This window comes from Astatotilapia calliptera, chromosome 12 (assembly GCF_900246225.1).
Source record: "Astatotilapia calliptera chromosome 12, fAstCal1.2, whole genome shotgun sequence".
NCBI classification, from domain to species: Eukaryota; Metazoa; Chordata; class Actinopteri; order Cichliformes; family Cichlidae; genus Astatotilapia; species Astatotilapia calliptera.
In genome coordinates, this window is record NC_039313.1 from 13,824,925 (window position 1) to 13,847,059 (window position 22,135).

General features: G+C 44.8%; 1 protein-coding gene across 1 annotated transcript in view; it reads right to left on the reverse strand.

Annotated features, from left to right (window-relative positions):
• Window positions 1–22,135, reverse strand: part of LOC113033786 (zinc finger SWIM domain-containing protein 6) — a 45,828-nt gene that overhangs the window by 15,953 nt on the left and 7,740 nt on the right. Inside the window, exons 2-4 of the mRNA XM_026187888.1 lie at window positions 3,890–4,246; window positions 2,332–2,480; window positions 590–740 (exon numbers count right to left, since the gene is read on the reverse strand). Coding sequence (XP_026043673.1) covers window positions 590–740; window positions 2,332–2,480; window positions 3,890–4,246 — 657 coding nt within the window. The remainder of the gene's footprint in view (window positions 1–589; window positions 741–2,331; window positions 2,481–3,889; window positions 4,247–22,135) is intronic.

Below are 22,135 nucleotides of genomic sequence, written 5' to 3' on the forward strand. Positions count from 1 at the left end.
ACTTCCAAAAATACGTGGGATTGAAACAGATGAGATCACTGCGCTGTCCTCGCAAAGTGCAGAACAAGACCAAAGGGAGAAAACGAACATCATCATCAACAACAAAAACAACAACAACAGCAGCAACCAAGGCATTAGAGAAAGAACAACAAAGACGCGGAGACAACACGGCTGCTGTCCTGGTGATGAGCCCGCTGGTTTTGCGGCTTGTGAGGATGTGCTTTGCTGTAGGTACAGCACGTCTGTCAGGAGAACTACAGGATGTATCAAGCCGAGCGAGAGCACGGCGAGCGGCACTCTGTCACATCAGCTTAATATGTAATGAGATGAGTCTGAAAACACTGCAGAGGTTATAACATTTAGGGTTTCAGCACGATGCATTAAATAGCTTGTAATTCACAAAGACACTTTTATACACCACCAGTCACAGTGAGAAAGTGACTGGGCTGTCAGTGACAAGTGTGTGCGGGACAAAAACAAAAAAAAAACAACACCTTTGTGTCGATTTTTGCTAAATCCGTCTAGGCAAAGAGGTGTGTGCACATTTATAGGACAGTATGTGCGTGTGCAGTGTGTTTCTTGCTCTCACCCAGCTCATCCCAGAGCTGTCTGTACTTGTCGGTCATGGTGGTGCCCTGCTGTCTCCACAGCGCCAGCCGAGGGTCTGCCATGAACTGTTCTGTGATCAGTGTTAACATCCTCGCTCCGTTGGAGTCACGCATCTTCAGCATCTCCCTCACCTAGAGGAGGACACAAGAGGGACAGGCCCGCGCACACATGTAGTTTACAGCAGCTGAGGAACAAAGAGCGGCGATAACACGAGCGGCACGTTGTTCTAACATCATGTGCGCGCTGAAATATTCATGGCACGTACGCAGGCTTAAATCAATGAAGAACACAACTTTTATGCCTCGGGATGGCGCAAAACACATGTAGCACATTTAAAGATGGCCGGGCATGTTTTCATATCTACTGTGTGTAATCTGTTGATCTTGGTGATAGAGGTAAATACAGTGGCAGCAAACATTTATATTTTAATCTTGCAGCTACTGCACTTGTCAACGGTCAAATCAGGTTTAATGGTCGCATGACAAAATTCCTCTCATTCTCGTCGTGTTTTGTTTCCTTAAAACGCTGTTTTAAATACTTACTGTGCTTTTTAAATCCAGTTCTTGACACAGAAACGGAATAATCATTTATGTTTTCTAAATAGTTCTCCGATTTCACTTAGGGGTTTTAATATTCTGCAAAACTAGATGTCACAAAGAAAATCCATTCATTACATTACATACAATATGGCATCATTAAAAAAATTAAAAAGAATGAGAATCCAACTTCAATAAAATCAGTTACTAGAAGAAAAAAGTAAACATGTTTCTTTGTGCATAAACAGCAGCGATAGTTTTCTCTTCTCTACTTCACTTTTCGTGAGAAGCGCTAATCACAAGAGGGACTGGTTTATTGTAAACTATGGTGGTCAGCAACTTCTTCTAGGAGGCATTAACACTCTTGGGTGTGCAGGAATATCAAATATTAATCTGATTTGCTACTTCTTTAAAGACAGGGGAGGGGATTTTTCAGTGAAACACCAGAAAAACAAAAAACAGTCAATTTCAACTTTGCAACATGTGCGGAGACAACACTCACGCACACACACACGCATGGACACTTGCAGTAGATTCAAAAGTTCAAATGCAGTGGATGTGTGTTTTAGATTTAAGGGGAGCTCTGCGTAAGCGCAAGTGCGTACGTGACTCTCGATGTGGGCGTGCACGTCTGTGTAAGCATATACGCGGCTGTTAGTGGGCGTGCGCGCGCACTGAAATGAATATAACAGGCAACAAAGAGCATGAAGCCGAGAGATATTCTAAAAGCCAGGCGGACTGGATGATAATGGCCTTGGCTTGCAGTCTTTACATAGCACACAGCGCATTAATGCTGGTCTAGCTCTGCCACTGTAATACCAGGTAACGGAGCGAACGGCACGTCTCTCATGTAATCATTTAATCACGGGTACAAAGGAGCATACAGCGCGAGCTTTCGCCTTCCGATACCTCTCTCTTTCTTCATCTTACAGTGTCTGTCCCTCCTGCAATTAGCTCCAGCATGACGTTCAGTGTATGTGCTCTCTGTATTATGTTGTTTTTACTCCTGCTTCTTATAAAAGTGCGCTAACATTATGGAGAAAATATTTATTCAAAGTAGCTGTTTGTTCTTGTGAGAAAGACAAAAGAGCAACGTGAACGTGTCCGTGACTGGCAGGGCTGGTATGTACTGTATGAGAGCTGGTGTGTTTTGTACGTGTATGTGGGAGTGTTCCTGGGTCTTGACCTTGCTGAAGAGCAGGTTGAGCTGCTTGCCCGAGCCGTGGTATCCTCCCTGGGACAGGAAGAGCTTGACCTGCTCCTGAACCTGCTCCTCATCCAGGTGCCAGCAGTTCTCATCATCCACACTAGCTCCCGCTGTGGGGTCCGGGGCCCCTACACACACACACACACACTTCAAATCTTAAATGTGCATAAGGCCATAACATTTTTTCCCCTCATTATCTCTTATCCTAATTAATACTATGGCATTTTTGGTATAGGACATTTGTGAATATATATTTGTCAAATAAAACCCCGTGCAGATTTTATATTCCAGGGAATGAGATGAAAGTCAGTTTAATTTTGTTCATGAAAAGCACAAAAACAGTGCACTTTGATCTTAGCAAACACAGTTAAAAGCTAAGTCTACAAAAAAAACCCCAAAAAAACATCTCTTTCCAAGTTCATTTGCCCTTCCTTTTAAGAAAAAGATCAAAAATATCTCCATAAATAGCCACGAAATTTAAAAAAAAAAAAGACTGACAATGTAACTCATCTTTCTACACCTTTATGTCCTATGACTACAGCAACCTGCAAGTGCACTACTCGTACTGCAGGCAGCAATGTGGTGTTTTGTTTCTATAACATTACCAAGCACACATCAGCAAAGCCATTTAGCTATTTGATCTTAACAATAGACAAACTTGCCACCATTGCATTTTAATAAAACTAATTTTAATATAACATAACGTCATTATTTCAGTGCCGCCCTCAATAATTAAACTGCATTACCGATTAAGCAAATTAACTGGTTTCACTGAGATAGATTTTTGTTAAAAGCATGCAATAACAAATTGAGTTTTAAAGATGTCTTTCCGAAGACTCGCTGAGGAGACGCTCAAACTGAGAACCTGAACAGGAGTAACTCTGCTAGCAAGAGTTAGTTTACATTTCTAGAGCTATCGATGGCTCATTGACAGGTCTCTTCATTCTCAAAAGACTCTGTCTCTTCTGTTCTCCGTCTTCTTTTTTTGGCCCTCCTTCTCAGTTTCCTTTGCTCAAGTCTGTTTCCTGTGTCCCGTTATTTTTGGACACCTCCCCATAACTTCTTTTTTGCTTCCTTCATCACTTCTCCAGTTACAAAGCAGCAACACACACAGACAAAAAAACAAAACGCATCCAGACTCTTTTATGCCTTTTTGTGCTTCTTGGTTTCCTTGGTTTCTCTTCCCGAGTTGTTTGCCCTTCTATTTGTACTTGCTGCTTACCTCTTCTGGGTAAGCAGTAAGTACAGCATTGATAACAAGAGATAAACAAATCTGTCTAGTAACCTCTTGATCTGTATCTCTGCATTGTTATATCTCTCTCTCTCTCTCAGAGGTAAAGAAGAGCTCTATAGTGTTGATTGCAGCCACAGAATCTCTGCTTGCCGTCTGGCTCTTATTAATGAGTAACATTGATCCCGCCACACTTCACCTTCCCCTCACAGTCAATACGTGCGCACGTAGAGGCTGTTAAAACCCACATGCGATCTTAAACATGCCCATTACCTCACAAAGACACTAACACACAGGTTTCCTCACCGTGGACCTGATTGATCTCAGAGTTCTGTGACAGAATCTCGTCTGCCAGTTTCTGCGCAGTAGGCAGAACCTCAGTGTGGTGGACTGATATCAGATACTGGACGAACTTCTGCAGCTGGTCTCTGCTCATCTGGAAGAGGGTTTCCGAGATGGGCAGGTGCAGCTTGACCTGTTCCGGTTTCCGTACTCTGTAAAGCGACAGCGCCACTACATGGGCGCAATAGAAGATGTCCTTGTTTCCACAAGTGCACGTTACCGCCGTGATCTTGCAACGATCAAAGCTCACGCTGACGCTGCAAACGAGCTCCGGTGACGAGGGGGTGGCGGGGTCCGTCACTGTGCCGCTCAGGTGGAAGCCTGAAAATGTTAGAAACAAAAGAGAACGTGCTTTGTTTTAGGAACGTTTTTGTTAAATCCTTCATTGTTTTCCATTTGTCTTTGCAACTAAAACAACAAGCCAAGCTACAGAAACAGCAGACAACTAAGCAACGTCTTATATAATACAGGGACATAACCACCATCAGCCACTAGTTAACGGTGCTTACACTCTTCTTTGTAGAATTGGTTTACTTTGGAGGGTTTTTAAGCATGAAAGGTCTGTTTAGGGTGATGCTAATAGATCTCAGCTGGAGATGGTCCAGGTCCTGTAGTCCCAGACTATGACACTACCACCACCATGTTTGACTGTTGGTATGTTGTTCTTTTTATGAAATACTGTGTTACTTTTGAGCCAGATTTAAGAATATACAAATGACCACAACTGTTAGTATTGCTGAATCATGAAAGCTGACCTTAACTGAGACAAGTAAGGCCTGCAGTTCTTTAGATCATACGCTGGGTTCTTTTGTGACCTCCTCGATGAATCATCGATGCACTCTTAGAGCTCATTATGGCCATTCTTGGATAGGTTCACCACTATTCCAAGTTTTCTCTATTTGTGGATAATGCTTCTCACTGTGGTTTGCTTGAGTAAAAGGGGCTAGTCTAAGCTAGCCACATGAGGTAGTACAGCGTTTGAAGCTTCTGCATTGGATTGAGTTTTTAGTCAAGAAGGTTGCTGCTTGGTTTACAGATCTACAGACACACAGAGGCAACAAGACGTTTTGTACTACAGCAGCTAGTTCACCAAGTGTGCTCTTTAATAAATGACACTACTGTGCACATTGTCTACAAGAATGAATAAACTTAGGATGGAGTTATGTTAAACAGACTCACTCGGCCGCAGTCACCTGCCAAAGGCCCCATGTTCTCTTATCAGTATGATCAGGACCAGCTGCAGTCTACTACCATTACTGTGAGTGAGAGTAGAAGGGCCTGACAGAAATCTAGATGCAGGAAACTGCTGATCCACGGCAAAAGGAATTGAGAAAGAGATAAGGAAGTGAGCAGCGTGCTTGACTTTTCCAGTATGAATTATACAGGCTCTCATTTGAATATAATGTTTGATCTTGTCCTGACTGCACCATCCAGAGGCGTGGCTAGTCATTATTCGAGAATACATATGAATGAACCAGGTGGGGGTTCCCAGCAGTGGCCTAAAACACACACTTATGAGCATATGAAAGAGACACACATATGGGCACACACACACATATTGAGGCACAGCGTGCGATCATGCATTTATTAATAATGGGAGTGGTTAGCAGAGGCCAGGAGTAGCTTATGAATGCATTTATGCGCTCAAGAGAGAACTCTGAAATTCATGTGGACCATGCAAAGACATACATATGTTTAATATGTTTATCAAAGGACCGAGCGCGTACATAGATGTGATATCAAGCATGTATTAACGCATATATCAAAGTGTTTTCTGGGGCTCTATATTTGGTATGAAGGGAGGGGCAGGAGTTGAATATTTTATAGGATATAGATGGAAATGAGTGGAGGATTATTCAGGAAAGCTAAACAGAGGTCAAAATAGACACCCTTCTTTCTTTGTCCTCAATGAGTGGAATAAGAAAGCGGGTGACTAAAATAGTGATAATGTGAAATGTCAGCATTGTCCCTAAAGCAGCTTCTAGAAAAGCATAGTTGGAAACTTCATTTAAATATCTTGCATATCACAAGGCTGTCAATAGCTGTTGTCTTACAGTTTTTGCCAACAAGTTTTAGTTAGTCCTGCATCTAATAGCATTTCATACTTGGTGACCACTTTCATTGGTTTATTCCTTCTTTTTAGCCAACAATTTCAAGCATTTATTTATACATTTATATCCTTTCAATAGTTACTATTTTAATGACATGGTATGCTTTCAGCTAGTCATTTAAAACTCTTAATTCATTTTATCCAGACATTTTAGTTTGTTTATTTCACTTTTATCTCACCATTTCAACTGTTAATCAATACATCTGGCTAAATATTTCAGTAGCAAGCCATACCATTAGCTTCTCATTTCAGAGTCTTCATTTAAAATTTTACTGAGCTAATTTAAATGTTTATTCATTATTTTTAGTTAACAATTAGCTAACAAACTGTGGATACTTTTCTCAATATTTAAGCTGTTAATACATTAAGGAAACAATTTCAATTTCAACCAATTTTTTTAAACTATTAATTTCAAACTTTTTATTAATTTAGCATTGAATAGCATACTTAGCATAGCATACTTTGACTTTTATTTGTTTTAACAGTTAGCTAACAATGTCACTTACAAGGCATGCATTTGGGTAATCATTTTAAACCACTTTAAACGGTTTAGTTATAGTTTAACAGTTGAAATAGTGAAAATAATCATTTTAACAGTTAGCTAACAATTTAAATTACAAGCCAATTTAAATTATTGTTGCTTAACTAACAATTTTATTTCTTTATCTATATTTTTAGTTAACAAACTTAACTTCTAGCTTTACTTTGAGTAAACTTTAGATAACCACTTCACGTGTTTATCTAAACTGTGAATAAACTATGTGTTCCTATTTATTTTGACTGTCTGTTTTCTGCTTCACATCCATTAACTTCAGTTAGCAGTTAACTTTTCTTCTCAAGCCTCTTCAGGCCCCTCCATTCTTAAATTGCTTTGAATTCCCCCCCCCCTTTTGGATTAGTTGAGCATTTGTGTCCATTTAATGCTTGTTCCCTTGGATGAGAATAGTTGCTATCGGTTTTATGAGACGGATGCCTAATATAAATCTATCAATACAACATTCAAAAAGCTCTATCAGCATGAATGTAATTGGAGTTTGTAAAACAGAAAGAGCAATGAATTATGATATTTACCCTTTCGCTTAGCATTATCTGCAAACTAAGAAATGCTGGCTGCAAAAACCTAACACTGCACAACACTGCCATGGAGATATGCATTTCCATTCTGAAAGCCAGCTGGCAGAGGAAACACATGTTTGTTAACAATATCCACAGTAGATTGAGTGTGGATCAAATATGGCAGCCACTCGCATCTGCAGTGATCAAAGCCTATATGTCTCCAGCTGTGGGAGACTCCAGCACTGAGACAATCTTAAACTAGACAAAAACGCTGACATGGTGCACCTGGTTGTAGAGCAGAAAGCTAGCTTATTAAGCTGTAAAAAAAAACAAAACATACAAATGAGGATTTTGTTTGTAACTCTTGCTGCTACATTTAGTCTGTCGGTATGTGCGTGTGTGTGCGTGCGCGCGGATGTCAAGCTTGTGTTTCGAGAGTGGCCCCTGGTCCACAGAGGGGGGAGAAAGAGAGAACATCAAAAACATGTGGGGCTTAGAGAGCCCAAAAAAAATGAACCTTTGATACAATTGCACGCACACACACACACACACACGGTTGTAAAACCAGCTGCACTTTAAAAACCAAAACTATTTTTCTTTCTCATAGAGAAAATGAACAGGGATACTTTTTGGATTCAGAACACATGGAGTATAAAACACTGAACAGCGATAAAAGACTTGCGTATTTAAAAAGCTAAATTCTGTCGTGTTTCCCTTGCTTTAATAGGCATTCTCACTCTCTCCCCTTCCAAGCCCTTTTCATCCATCCACATTCCCACAGCTCTTTCTCTCTCACTCTCTGACAGATGGGTAGGTAATGAGTTTCGCCTTTCCCCGTCCAATCGTCTGGGCACCAAAATCTGCCCCCCACGCCAAAAATGCCCTTTTAATTTAGCCAAGCGCTGAGTACAGGGATATTACTGTTTAGATACACGCACTAGCACACACACACACACACACAAACACACCTCCCCTGACTCCTGGTTGGGTGGGTATGAAACCTTCAATGTCTCATGTGCTAGCTATTAAAGAGCCTGGTTTCCCCCTCACCCAGTCCACCCAGCTTTCCTCCCCAAGTGGTACTCAGGGCTCTTTTCTGTGCATGTTCAAGAGGCCAGAGTTGGCTTTCAAAGTAACCATGGCGGCCATTTTTAGAACAAGGCCTCTGTGAGGTTGCCCTAGAAACCCCTTCTGACCGCCCTGGTGAAATCACACTTGGCCCAAAACACAGAGGAAACAGGCAATGACAGTGTGTGAAAGAGTGAGTGAGAATGAGTGTGTGTGTGTGTGTGTGTGTGTGTGTGTGTGTGTGTGTGTGTGTGTGTGTGTGTGTGTGTGTGTGTGTGTGTGTATAAAGCTAGCTAGCTTGCTAGACAGCTAAACAGACAGACAGATAGATATCCAAAAATGTCTGTGGACCACCCACACTCTTTGGGTGACCCACATCAAAGCATTCTTTCATATTGCACTTCGATCTTTCATTCTCAAATTGTGTAAGTGCAGATTAGCCAGTATGTGACGTCTTGACCAGCTATGACCACTTCTGCTTATTCCAAAAACAAGGGCCCCCCTGAAATGCCAGATTTGTGCTCTTATTTCAGGGAGGAAAGACCTGGGCTAAGACCTGCAGCTCCTTCAACGTACGTCTGCTGTGACGGAAGAATGCCACCTTTATATGCTCCCTATGAAACAGGATTTAGCTTCCCACATGAAGGCAGTTGGTGGGGAGAGGGGGTTTGCTTCGCTAAGCACAAAAGTGCCCAGTGTTCCAAAATCAGTGAACTAAATTAGATTGAGCAACATACATATATTTCCGCAATCAAATTAAGATTCCAAGTCAATGGAGAAAATTCAGGCCCAGCAGTGGGAAGGTCATTAAGTTTATTGGCTGAATTGGTCCATGAGTGACTGTCACCTAAATCTAATATGGCACCCTGCAGTTCAGACAGCACTCATCCTTTCTGTGTGTGTGTGTGTGTGTGTGTGTGTGTGTGTGTGTGTGTGTGTGTGTGTGTGAGAGAGTTTGTTTGTGTGTGATTTATTCTGAAAAAATGATGCATTTGAATGAAAAAACAAAAGACAACAAACAAAACCAAAAAAAAATAAAAAGAACCAAGATTAAACAAATGGGCCGGTATGAAAGCAAGTTAACAAAGGCAAAGAGGGAGAAACAGCCAGAGCAAATATTTAAGGCCCAGTCGCCTGCACAGATTCACTTTAGCCTTGCACATTAATCAAATTACCTCGTGGGCTGTAGACAGAGAGAGAGCAACACCTAAATCCGACTCTGCCCTGCTAGAGCTTCTCTGATCCAGAGGGGACCACCTGCAGCAGTGTGAGCTTTAACATGGGATCCTATTTTATGTTGACCAAAGATAGCCTGCTTAAACCTAACAGAGAAAAGGCTATTGGCCTGGAATCCAATCCATTTGGTCGGACTAAACTGAGAGGCCCTGCTGAAAGGAGATCTGAACTGCTACAAGGCTAGAAAAGGGACATAAACTGATGAACAACCCCCACCCTCTAACACGCCATCCCACCCACAGCTAAAGGAGCATTTCCTTCGTCGCAGCTCCTTGAACTGGCCCAATTAATAAGGTTACAAAGACGTACACAAGGCTATGCAGCATCTAAAAGGGTAGGTCTGTGTGAGTAACAATAAGTGCATGCGTGTGTGGTCCTATAAGGAAGAACCCATACAGAGACTATAAACAGACATCAGAGCTATTCTGCAGGAGACCTTGCTCCAGGCGTGTGTGTGTGTGTGTGTGTGTGTGTCCTAGGTATGGGACAGGCTTGAATAACACAACTGAGCTCCAGGGGCAGCCATATTCATGCCTTAAACCCACTGGTGCACCAAAAAAAAAAAAAAAAAAAAAAAAAAAAAAAATATTTTTCCTCCCCGGGTGTGTTTTCATCACCCACACATTTACACATGCATATTTGTACACAAACACACACACAAGCTCCCAGTCCGAATGCTTATCCTGACAAGACACACATAAGCATAAATTAATGTTCTGAGATATTCTATGAATTTCAATGCATTTACTTCCGTTTGAGAATCTGACAGCAAAATCTGAATGTTAATCATAGGGACGGGAGGGAAAGTATACGTGTATGTCTGTGTGTTTGTGTCTACGTGCGAGTGTGCGCGCACGCTGACGGATGTGTGGGTGATTGGAGTTGTCATCAGCTGGCGGTTGAAATGACAGTCGACTACTGGGCTGCTGCCACTTCGTTGCCACGCGGTACATCAGGAATGACTTGCAATTTTCTAACTATCACTTTCAAAATGGATTCTAATTTTGCTGGATTGGGCCTGTCAGACAGAGATGGTGTTACTGCTCTGCTGACGGATCCCAAAGGTTGGTGTTCAAGAAAATGACCAGTATAAGAAGACAGTGAAGCCTCTCGTCATGGACGGGCTTGAGACAAGAGGAAAAAAAAACAAAACAAAACAAAAAAAAAAAACAGTTTAAGGGATATTCATTAGAAAATGTTGGGGAACAGGGATAACCAGCTAGCATGACTCTATATAAAAAGATACATAAAAGTCTGTAAAAGTTTATTAGGCCTCAGTCACACAGGCCTAGAGACTGATTGGCCATCTGAGAACCACCAGTTGAGATTGAAAAACCTGGCAACCCAACTTTTTGATAAGTGGTTGCTGACAGTTGCTAGAAGAGGATTGTAATTGCTTCACTCCCTGAAAGGTCACCAGTATTTTGCATGAGGGATGCCAGCTTGACTGCAAATACTTTCAGCTACTTCCCACAGTGGATGGATCCACATATCGATTTGGCACAGATTTTATGTGACACAATCCTCCAGTTTATCTGGGCTTATGATGGGCCACTAGGAGAACACTAGCTGTTGGCATCCTGAGGCGTTCTTTGCCTTCAGTCAGACCAGAAAGCATAAAAAGTGAATGACATCCCACGACTTCAAGTGATGGGAAATGAGCAGCATAAACATTGTTGAAATTCCATGCAAACGACTGAAATAATCACTTATAAGAAGAATACAGCCGACTGACATATGATCAGATAGTAAATATATTAGAAGGCTGCTTAGGCGACCAGAGCCTGGAATGGAGGCAAGTGACCAGCAGTCAGCTGCAAACTTATAGCTGACGAGAAGATCATCTACAGTGTGTACTGAGCACAAAAGTTGCAGCTAACACATTTCAAAAGCCACAAATTTTCCTTTGAGGCAAGCATTTTCAATTTCCGGTTTGTGTTGCACTTCTCAGTTTCACTACTGCATGAAGACTCGATGGCAAGTGTTTGCAGTCGAGTTAGTGTCTCCCGTTCCAAAAATGGGCAACTGAAGCAAACTGCTTATAATCAAAGCAATCATAACTGTACACTTCTTTGCAACCAATTTCATCTTCTGACTACAAACAACCTGGTCAGGAAATACATATTTATCCCTAATGACCTGTGGTTGCCAGGAGGTCACTGACCAGTCTCTAGGCCAGGGTGACTAGGATTTTAGTAATCAGTTTCATAGTGACTACCATCAACATCCTGCAATCACTCACCAACTGGTTAGGGAAATCTACATTTTTTCCTTACAACCAGTAATTGCCCAGTGAACATGGCTGGCATTCAGACCTGTGTGACTGTGAGAAACTAAAATTGGGGTCTAACAAAACGTGCTATGTTAGTTGTATTTAAGTATTTAACGCTTGAGTCTAAAATTACTATTAGGTGTAATTTCACCTGTGTGGTATTGGGTGAACTGTTCCTTTAGTTGGTATCCAACAAATTTCTGTCACTTGATAAGTTAGCAGCCTGCTAATTCTGTCTCCCATCTGTAAATTAGCTATACATTATCCCAATCCATGTGCAAGGTTCATTAGTGTGAATGAAATTACAGATGGCTGGAAATGAATGCGTGTAATTAGCAGAAGTCTGTCCCAGAAGACCCACGCAAGCTATAGATGAAGGTAAAGGGATCCATTGAAAAGCCATTGTTTGCTACTACAGCACTTGAGTAACTTTCTGGTGGGAAACCTATAGAGTAAGTTGAGACAGTAAAGCACTAGCCTTGTTCAAAATGAGCTGGTCTGTTCAGTAGACAAAGTAAAAGGAATAAATGGGGATTATTGAAAAGTGTGTTTTTCAGCTTTTATGCAAAATCTGCATGCAGAAACTCCCAGACTGACATGCAAAATAGATTGTAGATGCGTTTCGTTCACTTAATCTGAACTTTGACCCAGAAATCCTTTGGCGATAATGCAGCTTTTAGAAGTTTGTCGAGCCACTAAAGCTCAAATATTAAAATCGATAATAGAAAAAAAAAAGAAAAAAAAAAGAGCAAGTGTGGTTTAAATAAAAAAGATTCTGTAAATGCAGCACAGCGCACAGACAAAAAGCCACTGTGAAAGTTAATGCTGCTGAAAGTGAACAGAATTTATTTGCATATGAAAATAGCTGGGCACTAATGGCACTGGACTGAAAACTGCAGCATGACTGCGAGTGCACATGCGTGGGTTATGTGCGTGTTTTTAGGTTCACTTCTCCACGCCAGGAAATAACCTTACTCTCTTTACCCTTCCCATTTCATTTGGAAAGTCACCCGACACACTCTCTCACACACACACACACACACACACACACACACACACACACAAAACCCCACCCCTTGACACACACTCATGATTCCTTCATGCATGCACGCATACTGGCTTCAGTGACTCCCTGCAGTCAACCTCCTTCTGCTCACAAACAGCCCCTCCTCTTTCCTTTTTCTCTCTCCAATAACTGACTCCTCCCCTGTTCCCCCTCCCATGACACACACACACACACACACACACACACACACACACACACACACACACACACACACACACACACACACACACACACACACAATGTTGCCTAGCCCTAAGCTGACCTGCTGTGTGTGTACTGACGTCACACTATAGACAAGGAGAGGCATCATTCCAGACAGACACGAACACGTGCGCACACACACACAGGCCCCAGCCGAGGGGGAAGCTGCATTCCAGCACAGGCCCACAGACACACAAACACACATCACCACGCCTGGCGGTGGGAAGCATGGGGAGCACTCAGCTGTAGCGGGGAGGAGGGGGAGGATGGCGGGTAGGGGTGGGAGGTAAAGGGGGGGGTTTCAGAGGAGGGAGGAGGGAGCGATGGCTCTGAGCCAGTGTTCCTCTGAGCTCAGCACTTCCCCTTTCAGCTCCAGCCAGCCGCCAGTTTGCGTAACGCAGCCAATGTAGCCATGCTGGCTTTTTTTAACCCCTTCTTTCCTGGAGTCACTGAGGTCACACTGGCTGTTCTCTGTTCGCCGGCGCGTGCTACATCCTGCCATAAAGCTGCCTCTGCCGGCACCCCCCCCCCCCATCTCGGAGCGTCCTGTTAGAGCATCAGGCCTGCTGGCATGTTACTTGTGCTTCTGCCTTACCTGGCAGAGATGGAAGCAGGTGCACATGTGTGTTAGTGCCACAGTGAAATGTACAAAAAAGTTATTTATCGTCTCCCTGCACAAAGAAAATAAACAAATCTACATGGAACAATTAAACAGGTGGGCAGTCTATTGGAAAGTGACCTGGCTTCATCAGCGACACCCCAGATAAGACAAAACTGTGCAACAGCTACAGCAGCAGTTTTCAAACACCATAACTGAAAAATATGTAGCTTGCACAATAATCAGTTTGACCATTAAAAAGGGAAAAACCTGACACAGGTAAGGTGTCTGTGCACTGCATCTATTCCTCTGTGTATCTGCTGACCTTCTCTCCACTCTATACCCGAAGTGATGTGAGGCTTCATGCATCAGATGTGCCGCCTACCCCCCTCCCTAAAAAGACAAACAAAAAAAAAAAAGACCCAGTGGAAAGTGTCATAGCTCACACTAACCACAGCAGACACAGTCCACGGTGGCAGGATGGGCAGAGTGGGGGTTCGGGGTGTGGGGGATGGGATGGAGGAAGAAAGGAGGGGAGGTTCTCTCACATTTAATATCGCTTGACACGCGTCATCCAGCATCTCTCAAACAGTAGCTGAGCCTGTGTCAAAGCCGTGGCCCTGTCAAAGATCCTGCGCATACAGTACGCACCTTGTGCGCACACACACACACACACACACACACACACACACACACACACACACACACACACACACACACACACACACACACACACACACACACACACACACACACACACACATAACTCAGCCACCTGGCGCCTTGATCGACAGGCTGTTGCAGGGAACGGGAATAGCTGGGATGAAGACAAGTGAGGGAAAGAAGAGAACGGGCAGGAAGGAGGGGGAGCACGAGAAAGGTTGATGTCTCTGCTGAATCGAGGTGGTCGATTCGCTTGCCTGCGGGCTATTCCTGTAAATATTGACGTTGATGTTAGCACCACTCTCTTAAGGATAAGCTATAAAGCAAAGGGGGGGGGGGGGGTGGGAGAGAGTCAGATTTACTCTGTGCAAACTGTAAGCATCTGAAATCACACGCTACGCTCGGCCTTCAGAAAGCAAGTCGAAGGGGAAAGGATGAGAGACTTTTCAGGGTGAGGACCTGAAACACATGGGGGAACTGAGATCTCTCTCGGTAGGTTTACAACTCACTCCTCTCCTCTCCCCTCTCTCGCTCACTCGCTCTCTCTCTGGATGGTTAAGGTTTCCATTCTTGGACTAAAAGCAGGCAGCTGACATCAAAACCTTCAGAGAGACCCTTATTTCCCAGAAACAGCTCTGGTTTCATGTAAATAGCTGCCTTTCATGGCTACATTGAGATAAATTGCACCCTGCTGGACAAGAGGGGGGACAATATTCACCCTGGAGCCTCTTTTGTTGACATCCGTGTGCGTTGCCATGACAATGTGTGTCTGTCCGGTGTTGGGTCTATATGCATGTACATTCAGGGGGCAAGCACACACACACACACACACAGTGCAAAATATGCAGACAATAAAAATATGAACACAAGTATCTTCTTTGTCAAACACACAAAACACCGGTTGCACAAAATATTACAAAGAATACTAAAACAAGCGTGACCGAAACACAGTTTCAAGCTAGACTTCATTCTAACCATCATGTCCTTGTGAAGGCCTGTAGGCAGAGAAGTCTATTACTAATCATCCTCACATTAAAAAAGAAAAAAAAAAAAAAAAAGGGGGGGGGGGAACTAATCCAAGAATGACAACACCCTTTCCAAAACCCTCCAGAGGACCTCGTCCAGTTGACTGGGAATTAATCTGCCAGAGGAATGCAATGATGCTTGAATTCATTTTTAGCACATTAACAGACTAATTCTCAGGTTGCTCAACATGCACATAGTCTGTATCGTTTTAAACTTTAAAAAATGAATTACTGTGATTGCCAGTACACCCAAAGTACCTCCAGATTATTTGATCGAATTACCTCAAATTAGCATTTTCATAAATGACAGAAGAATAATCGTATCCTTACCCAATTATGCTGATTACATCTCTTCAGAGACTAGTGAAGTGAAGCGCTATGTCACCTCTGAGACCACATCAAACAGAGGCCAACAGCTTTGTTTATATTTTACTATGCGCTCACACTTTGATATCCTCATTATGTTCATTTGGGATGCCAGACTGCTGAAGGAGGAGAGGATAGAAGGGGGTTTGATTGGGGAACGAGGGGGTGAGCTGAGGGGGGGTCACTTGCCCGCCACCACATCCACTGTACGGGGCATCGAGGGGCCTGCATGTTAACCGTAAGGATAGAAAAGATTATGTGTGCATGTGTGTGAGAGAATCACCTCCCGTGGGCAAGTCAGCATTCACCCATGAAGTAGGTCAGTGAAATTTGCCCAAATTAGGTCAGAGGCAGTCAATGGGTGCCATCCTGAACAAGAGAAAGGATAAAAGGGAGGGAGTGAGAGACAGACACAGAAGAGGGGTTGGTGGGGCGGGGGTCTATAAGGTTAGGAGAGCAGAACCAAGCGGCTTACTTCATCTCAGCTTTAACACTCAGTTAATTACTGTTGCACTGGTCCATACAAAAAAATACATGCACACCAAAAAAAGAAAGCAGCCTCAAAGTGAGGGCCCAAAGCAGAGTTCTTCATAACTTCAAGCCTGTCACTATTTCTCTATTCAAACATTGCTGGTATCAGAATCAGTGCACATCAAAAGCCCGTTTTGATTGAAAATGCTCTTGAAAAGCAGTCCGATTCAGTTACAGCGCTTAGGTTTGATTATTTAGCGCCCCCACCTCCTGACTCTGCCCCCTCAAGCTGTTTGGACGGTAGTTTCTTTTGTCATATGCCTCCACGTCTTGCAGCTCCTTCCACGCCCCACCCGCCCCTGCTTCCCTCCCTGTTTTGAGGAATCCACGCCGGGTTGTTGTGCACTGATGCCAATAAGTGAGGGAAGACAGGAACCTTTGATGTCTGTGGCACTTTGCGATTCGCTTTCATCATCCCGCGTCTGTCAGTCAGCAAGAGAAAACGTGACTCCAAAGGAAACTTTTGCTGCTCTCCCACCCCTCCACCCCCACCCAGCAAATCACTCTCCACGCATACATACAAAATTAAAACATAACAACAAAAGCCGACAACAAATGCAACAAGAGAGGAGGGGGGGGGGGGGGGGGGGGGGAGAGACTGCTGTGGGCATTAGACAGACAGGAATGGGTTGAATAATAAGCAAAGAACGGCAAGTTTTTCCACAGGAGAGACTATTTTTCTTCCTGCCTGGGCTTCACTGGCCCACTTCCACTCAAAGGGAATGTGTATCCCAGTGTAGCTGCAGGCTGCTCTCTGAACTTTACCCTGTCAGTCCCTACAGTCGCCCTTTCAGAATTGCTCTGTGTCAAGAAGGAAGAAGCGTATTGGCGTGTGTCTTCTGTGGGCAATGTCTGTTCAAAAGAGTGATGATGGAACCTGTGCCTGCACCTAATCACATAAGCCTGCACCCTTCGCTCTGACAGCCTCAGAGGTTAGGGAGGAGGTGGGCGGGGGGAGTGAACAAAGGCTCCCTTTCCCTGGGCAGCGATCAAACTTGAGCCCTCGGCTTGTCTAGAATTGTGACAAGGCCCACTTCCCCTTTCGCTGCTTTTCCCCATCCTCCCCCTACTGCCAATCATGTGTCATATGCTTCACACTCTCGCACGACGCATGCTTTCATGCGCCTGCCGTGTGTGTCTGTGCCGTTGCCTGAGCCAGAGCCCGTCTACACAACTTAAAGACACGCACGGAAACTGGAGTCGAGGAGACGGAGGAGACACGCGACGAGTCTGAGAGCTTCACGGAAAGTGTTAAGCCAGAAACAACCGAATGTACAAGCCGAGTGTGGCTTGGAGTAAAGCGAGCCACATTGAGTTACAGTGACTAACGTTATAGCCAGAGAGAGGAAGATGCCTGGCAATGGATGCTGGGCAAAGGAGCCAGAGAACTGAACTGCAGCCAACCTGGATGAGGCCTCAGTCCAGATATGTTGGGACAGTACCAGGGGCCCAGCTACAGCCTGTCAGAGCAGGGAGGAGGGTGAGCAAATGAAGTAGCAAGAAATACACAATTAAAAAAAACAAAACAAAAAAGCCAACACACACACACACACACACACACACACACACACCCACACGAAAAAGAGAAAGCAAAACAGAAGGCTTATAGGCAAAACAGAGAGAAAGAGAGAGAGAGCGAAGGGTTTTGAGGCTTTTCAGCTCCAAAGTGGGATGGAGGGGGATGGTTGGAAGGAACCACTGAGAGTCAGGCAAAACTGGAGCCCAGGTTCAGAGGCAGGGCCAGGGCTGAGCTGGGGCTGCTGAGAGAGGAGCCAGGGCTAGAGGCCAGAGAGAAGAGGGAGAGCTGGAGGAAGGGAAAAGGGGGGCTGAGAATAGGAGGAGGCTATGGCAGAGCTGGAGCTGGGGCCAGAGCCAGAGCCAGAGCCAGGGGCCCCAGCTTTAGATTTAGTCAGCTGTTCCCCTGGCCAGCAGCTGGAAGTACATAGGGAGAGTGAGGGAGGGGAGGTAGCAAGGGAAGACAGCACAGGGACTTCGTTGGAGAATTTTAACTGGGAAAGTGAGAGATGGAGAGGAATTAGAAAGAAAAAAAATGGAGGGAGGGGGAGAGAGAGAGAGAGAGAGAAAGAGAGAGAGGGGTAAGAGTAGAGAGAAGGGGGTGAGGAGGGGAGGTGTGGAGGTTTGGAAAGAGGACAGTGGAAAAGCCATTAGATTCCGAGGAGAGAGAAAACAGCACCAAGACCAGACAGACTGACAGAAGGTGGTTAAGGCTCACTGGCTTCGCAACCACTCTTCACTTCCTCCATTACTGGTCCTCTCGCTCCATCATCCCTTTCTTTCTTTCCTTCCTCCCTCCCTCCATCTATCCGTCCATCCTCCTCCTCTCCTTCCGTCACTGGTGAGCTATTCTCTGGCCACCTCCTTCCCCGACCAGTTGTGCTTCGCCAACAGCTCTGCTATTCATTACGCACGACCTGCAGGCGTGACCCTGAACACACACCGAGATCCCAAACAGGTGCCCCACACACAAAATACACACACGCAGACACACAGCATCGGCAGCGGCAGCAGCAGAGGGATCACACTTAACTGTAGGGGGAAGATATGCAGGGAGTGTGGACAGAAGGGCTGTAGCGGGGAGAGAGAGAAAGCTCAGTGTTGCTGCCAGAAAAGCACTGCAGGAGGAACAACATGGAAAGATGGAAAGAACAACAAAAATATATAGAAAAAACAACAATGTAATTAAAGCTAAGCACACTTTGTTTCCATGAAAGTGGCGAAATGAGATTTGGAGAAGGGTGAGTGAGAGCGAGGGGCAAGGGTTTGCCATGGGGCAAGCAGCCGCTGCTAGCAAAGCACTTTACGGCCTATTATATTCCATTCAGATGGACGAGGCGTCTGGGATAAAAGCATTTAGTCTGTGCGTTACTGAGTGACTCAGCACTTGGAGCCTTCACAGGTGGACCCCCTCATAACTACACAATGCATATCAATGAAGTGGCCCACTCACTGCATATGGATCGCTCACTCCCACGCCTCTGCCTCTCTCTTTTTTGCCCATCCTCCTCCACCACCTACGTCGGCCTTTTCCTCCTCAACCTTTCACACCTCCTTGTGGAAACACTCTACCTCTCTGTTGTTTATTGTCGGATTGAAGTAATTCCACCTGCTCCTCTATATGAAAGACTTAAATCGGGACGGCATCCAATAAAGCAGGAAATAAATGGAGCTGCAGAGTTCAAAATAAATAAATAAATCTGTGCATATTTCTTTTGCTGCACTTTCCCCTAAATTATTAGGAGCAATTTCTGCCATGTATGGAATAGCTGACCCACCTCCTTGCCTGTCTTTTCCCTCTTATTTAGCGCTGATACGGTAGACAGCTACCCCTCCTCCTCCTCCCTCTATCGCTTCCTCTCCATCACTCTCTTGTCTCTCTACAGCTCTACCTCCACCCATCTGCCCTTTCCTCTTAGTTCTACCTCTGCGCCGCTCCATCCCCTGCTCTCCTCCCCTTGGTAGTGGTTAATGGCACAGGGATCCAGCGTGGAATATAGATCAGTGCGAGATGGATGGGGCACCAGGAGCTCCGGCCAGTCCCGTAGGTCCCAGACCAAAGATTAACTAAATATTAGCTGACAGGAAGAGAGAGGCAGGGACACAGCTGCAGCTGCTAGTGCCGCTGCTGGCAGAACAAACGACAGAGACCGTTTTTAACCCCTATTGCTCTTGGGAGAGAGACAAACACATGCGATAAACACACCGAGATGCAAAAATACACACAACGCATGGGGCCAAGTGCACCGCCATGCACGCATACACACATGCTATCAGAAGCACCCTGGGAGAAGAAGTCCACTAATCACATTCTCTCCTCCCCCCCTCCTCGTCTGCCCTGCCAAGGCGGATGGCGAGGGGGGGGGGAAAGGAATAAATCTTTATTAGGCAATGTGTCCCTGCTTTATCGATCGCTTCGCTCCTTCCCTCCCCTTCTCTCCTTTCCACCCCCTCTCTTTCGCTCCCCTCCTTTTGTTATTTTAGGCGTGTGTCTGCCATCCAGTTCAATTGAGTCGGGGTGTACATCAGAGAGGACCATTACCTATGTCTCCCTGGGCTGGGCTGTCACTGGCTGTGAGGAGGGTATAGGATGAGGTGATGTAGCCACCCAGGAGGGACAGCTAGCCTGCTAGCAGCAAGCCAGTCTCAGCTAGAATGCAGACAGACAGGTTGGCAGTGACACACAATGGCATACAATCATCCTCAACAATGCCAGGCAATAATGCTAGCGTCAATACTTCACCCACACTATACCCATGCCGTTCAACGAGCAGAGCGTGGGACAGGCATAGACCGGTTTCAGTCAAAATAAGATTATTATTTCCACATTTCGCTCTGCTTGGGAACCTGCATCCCATTTCATGTTCAGACATGGAAAGTGGGAAGAGGGGAGAGAAGCAGCAAAACCCCCAGCAGAGAACAGAGCAGGCATCATCACAGCAGATTTGATTGAGAAACAGCAGTGAAAAGAGGAACTGCAGTGGAGGCGGGTTGCAAAGCAGCTTGCAGATGCCTGCAGAAGTCACTGTGGGTTGTGTAAAGCATCTTAAACAGCACACCGTGTATGACATTTGCCATTTTGATGTGTAGAAGTTTATCTGCTATTGTGGGCTAGCATTCAGATCAGCCGATCAGTCAGGATTTTTAGTTAGGTTTATGTTTGTGGCCTGGCAGAAGTGTTGTGATCAGGGCAATAAACAAGTGTAATTCATCAGTGTCGACCTAAAAAGGTTCCAGGATGGTCTGCAATGCCTAAAAAAACAACAACATCAGATTGAGGATCATTTAAAAACTTCAGACAAATACACGTCACAGCAAGTAGGCCAAGTCTTGTTTCTCTCATAAATCCTGTAGTAAACAGAGAGCTTGTGAATGTAGAAAGAGCGACTGCCCCTGAGACCTGGACACAGACTGGTAGTTCTAGCAAAGCACAGAGAGGAGGAATTAGAAAGCTTGTTAGCCTTCTTTTGGGACTTTAGACACAGGAAGCTTGATGGAAACATGCTGTATCTAGACAGGAGCCGTGTAAAATACAATATGGGTGTCTTTAGCCTGGCTTGGGAATTGAAACTTGAAAATCAGGAAGTAGAGAAACAGAGACAATGGGAGCTTAGAAGCACAGAGAGGGAGTGCAAGTATGGAGGTATGGTAAGACCAAGAAAACAGGCTGGCAAGAACAAGGAAAACAGGAATGAAATATGAAAAAAAAAACTAAGCAAGCAAAAAAACAAAACAAAAAAAAAAAAGAGCATAGAAGTGAGAGAAAAGAAAGAAAGAAAAAAACCTCTTTAGAAGGGCAAACTAAATTCCATAGTCATTTGAAAGCCTTCTACTCCTTCCCTCTGAATCTCTCTCATTCTCTTTCTTTGTCTCTCTGTCTCTCATGCCTGGAGAGCCTTTCCAGCTCTATTCAGCCCTGCTCTGCCACAAAGCAATGAATGCATGTCTCACATGCCACACCGCCACGACATCGTTGGACCAGGCACAGCCAGAGGCACCTTGCACTCTCAAAGCCTCCTCCTCTACATAGCTCACACGGCACTTGAGCCTGCCAGGCAAGAAGAGAGAAGGGGATAACCCCCCTCGTCTCAATCTGGCTCAGATTCCCGATTGTTCCACAAAAGGGACAACAAAAGTGGGCATACTCTTTGTCTCCTCCTGGACCGTTCTCTCGGGTGAGAAATTGCTTATTGGGACGTGTAAAGACGCATGCACACATTCAATCAAGCAAGCAGCCTTTTCCTTTGGTCAGGTGCTACTTATTGGAAAACAATAATGCGAGCAGGGGCCTGTCTTTCAAGGAAGGCAGTCAGCCACTGGAGGGACAGTCTGACCAGATTGACCTTTGACTTCGGTAAATCCCTGGAGATCAGATGAAGAGGTCAACACTGGGCCAGCTTAGTGATGGGGGAGGGACCAGTCAATGAGTGAACACCTCTATCAGTATGTATGTGTGCGAGCAACAGGGGTCAGTGGCAGGTAAACCCTCATCCTCTGCTGTTG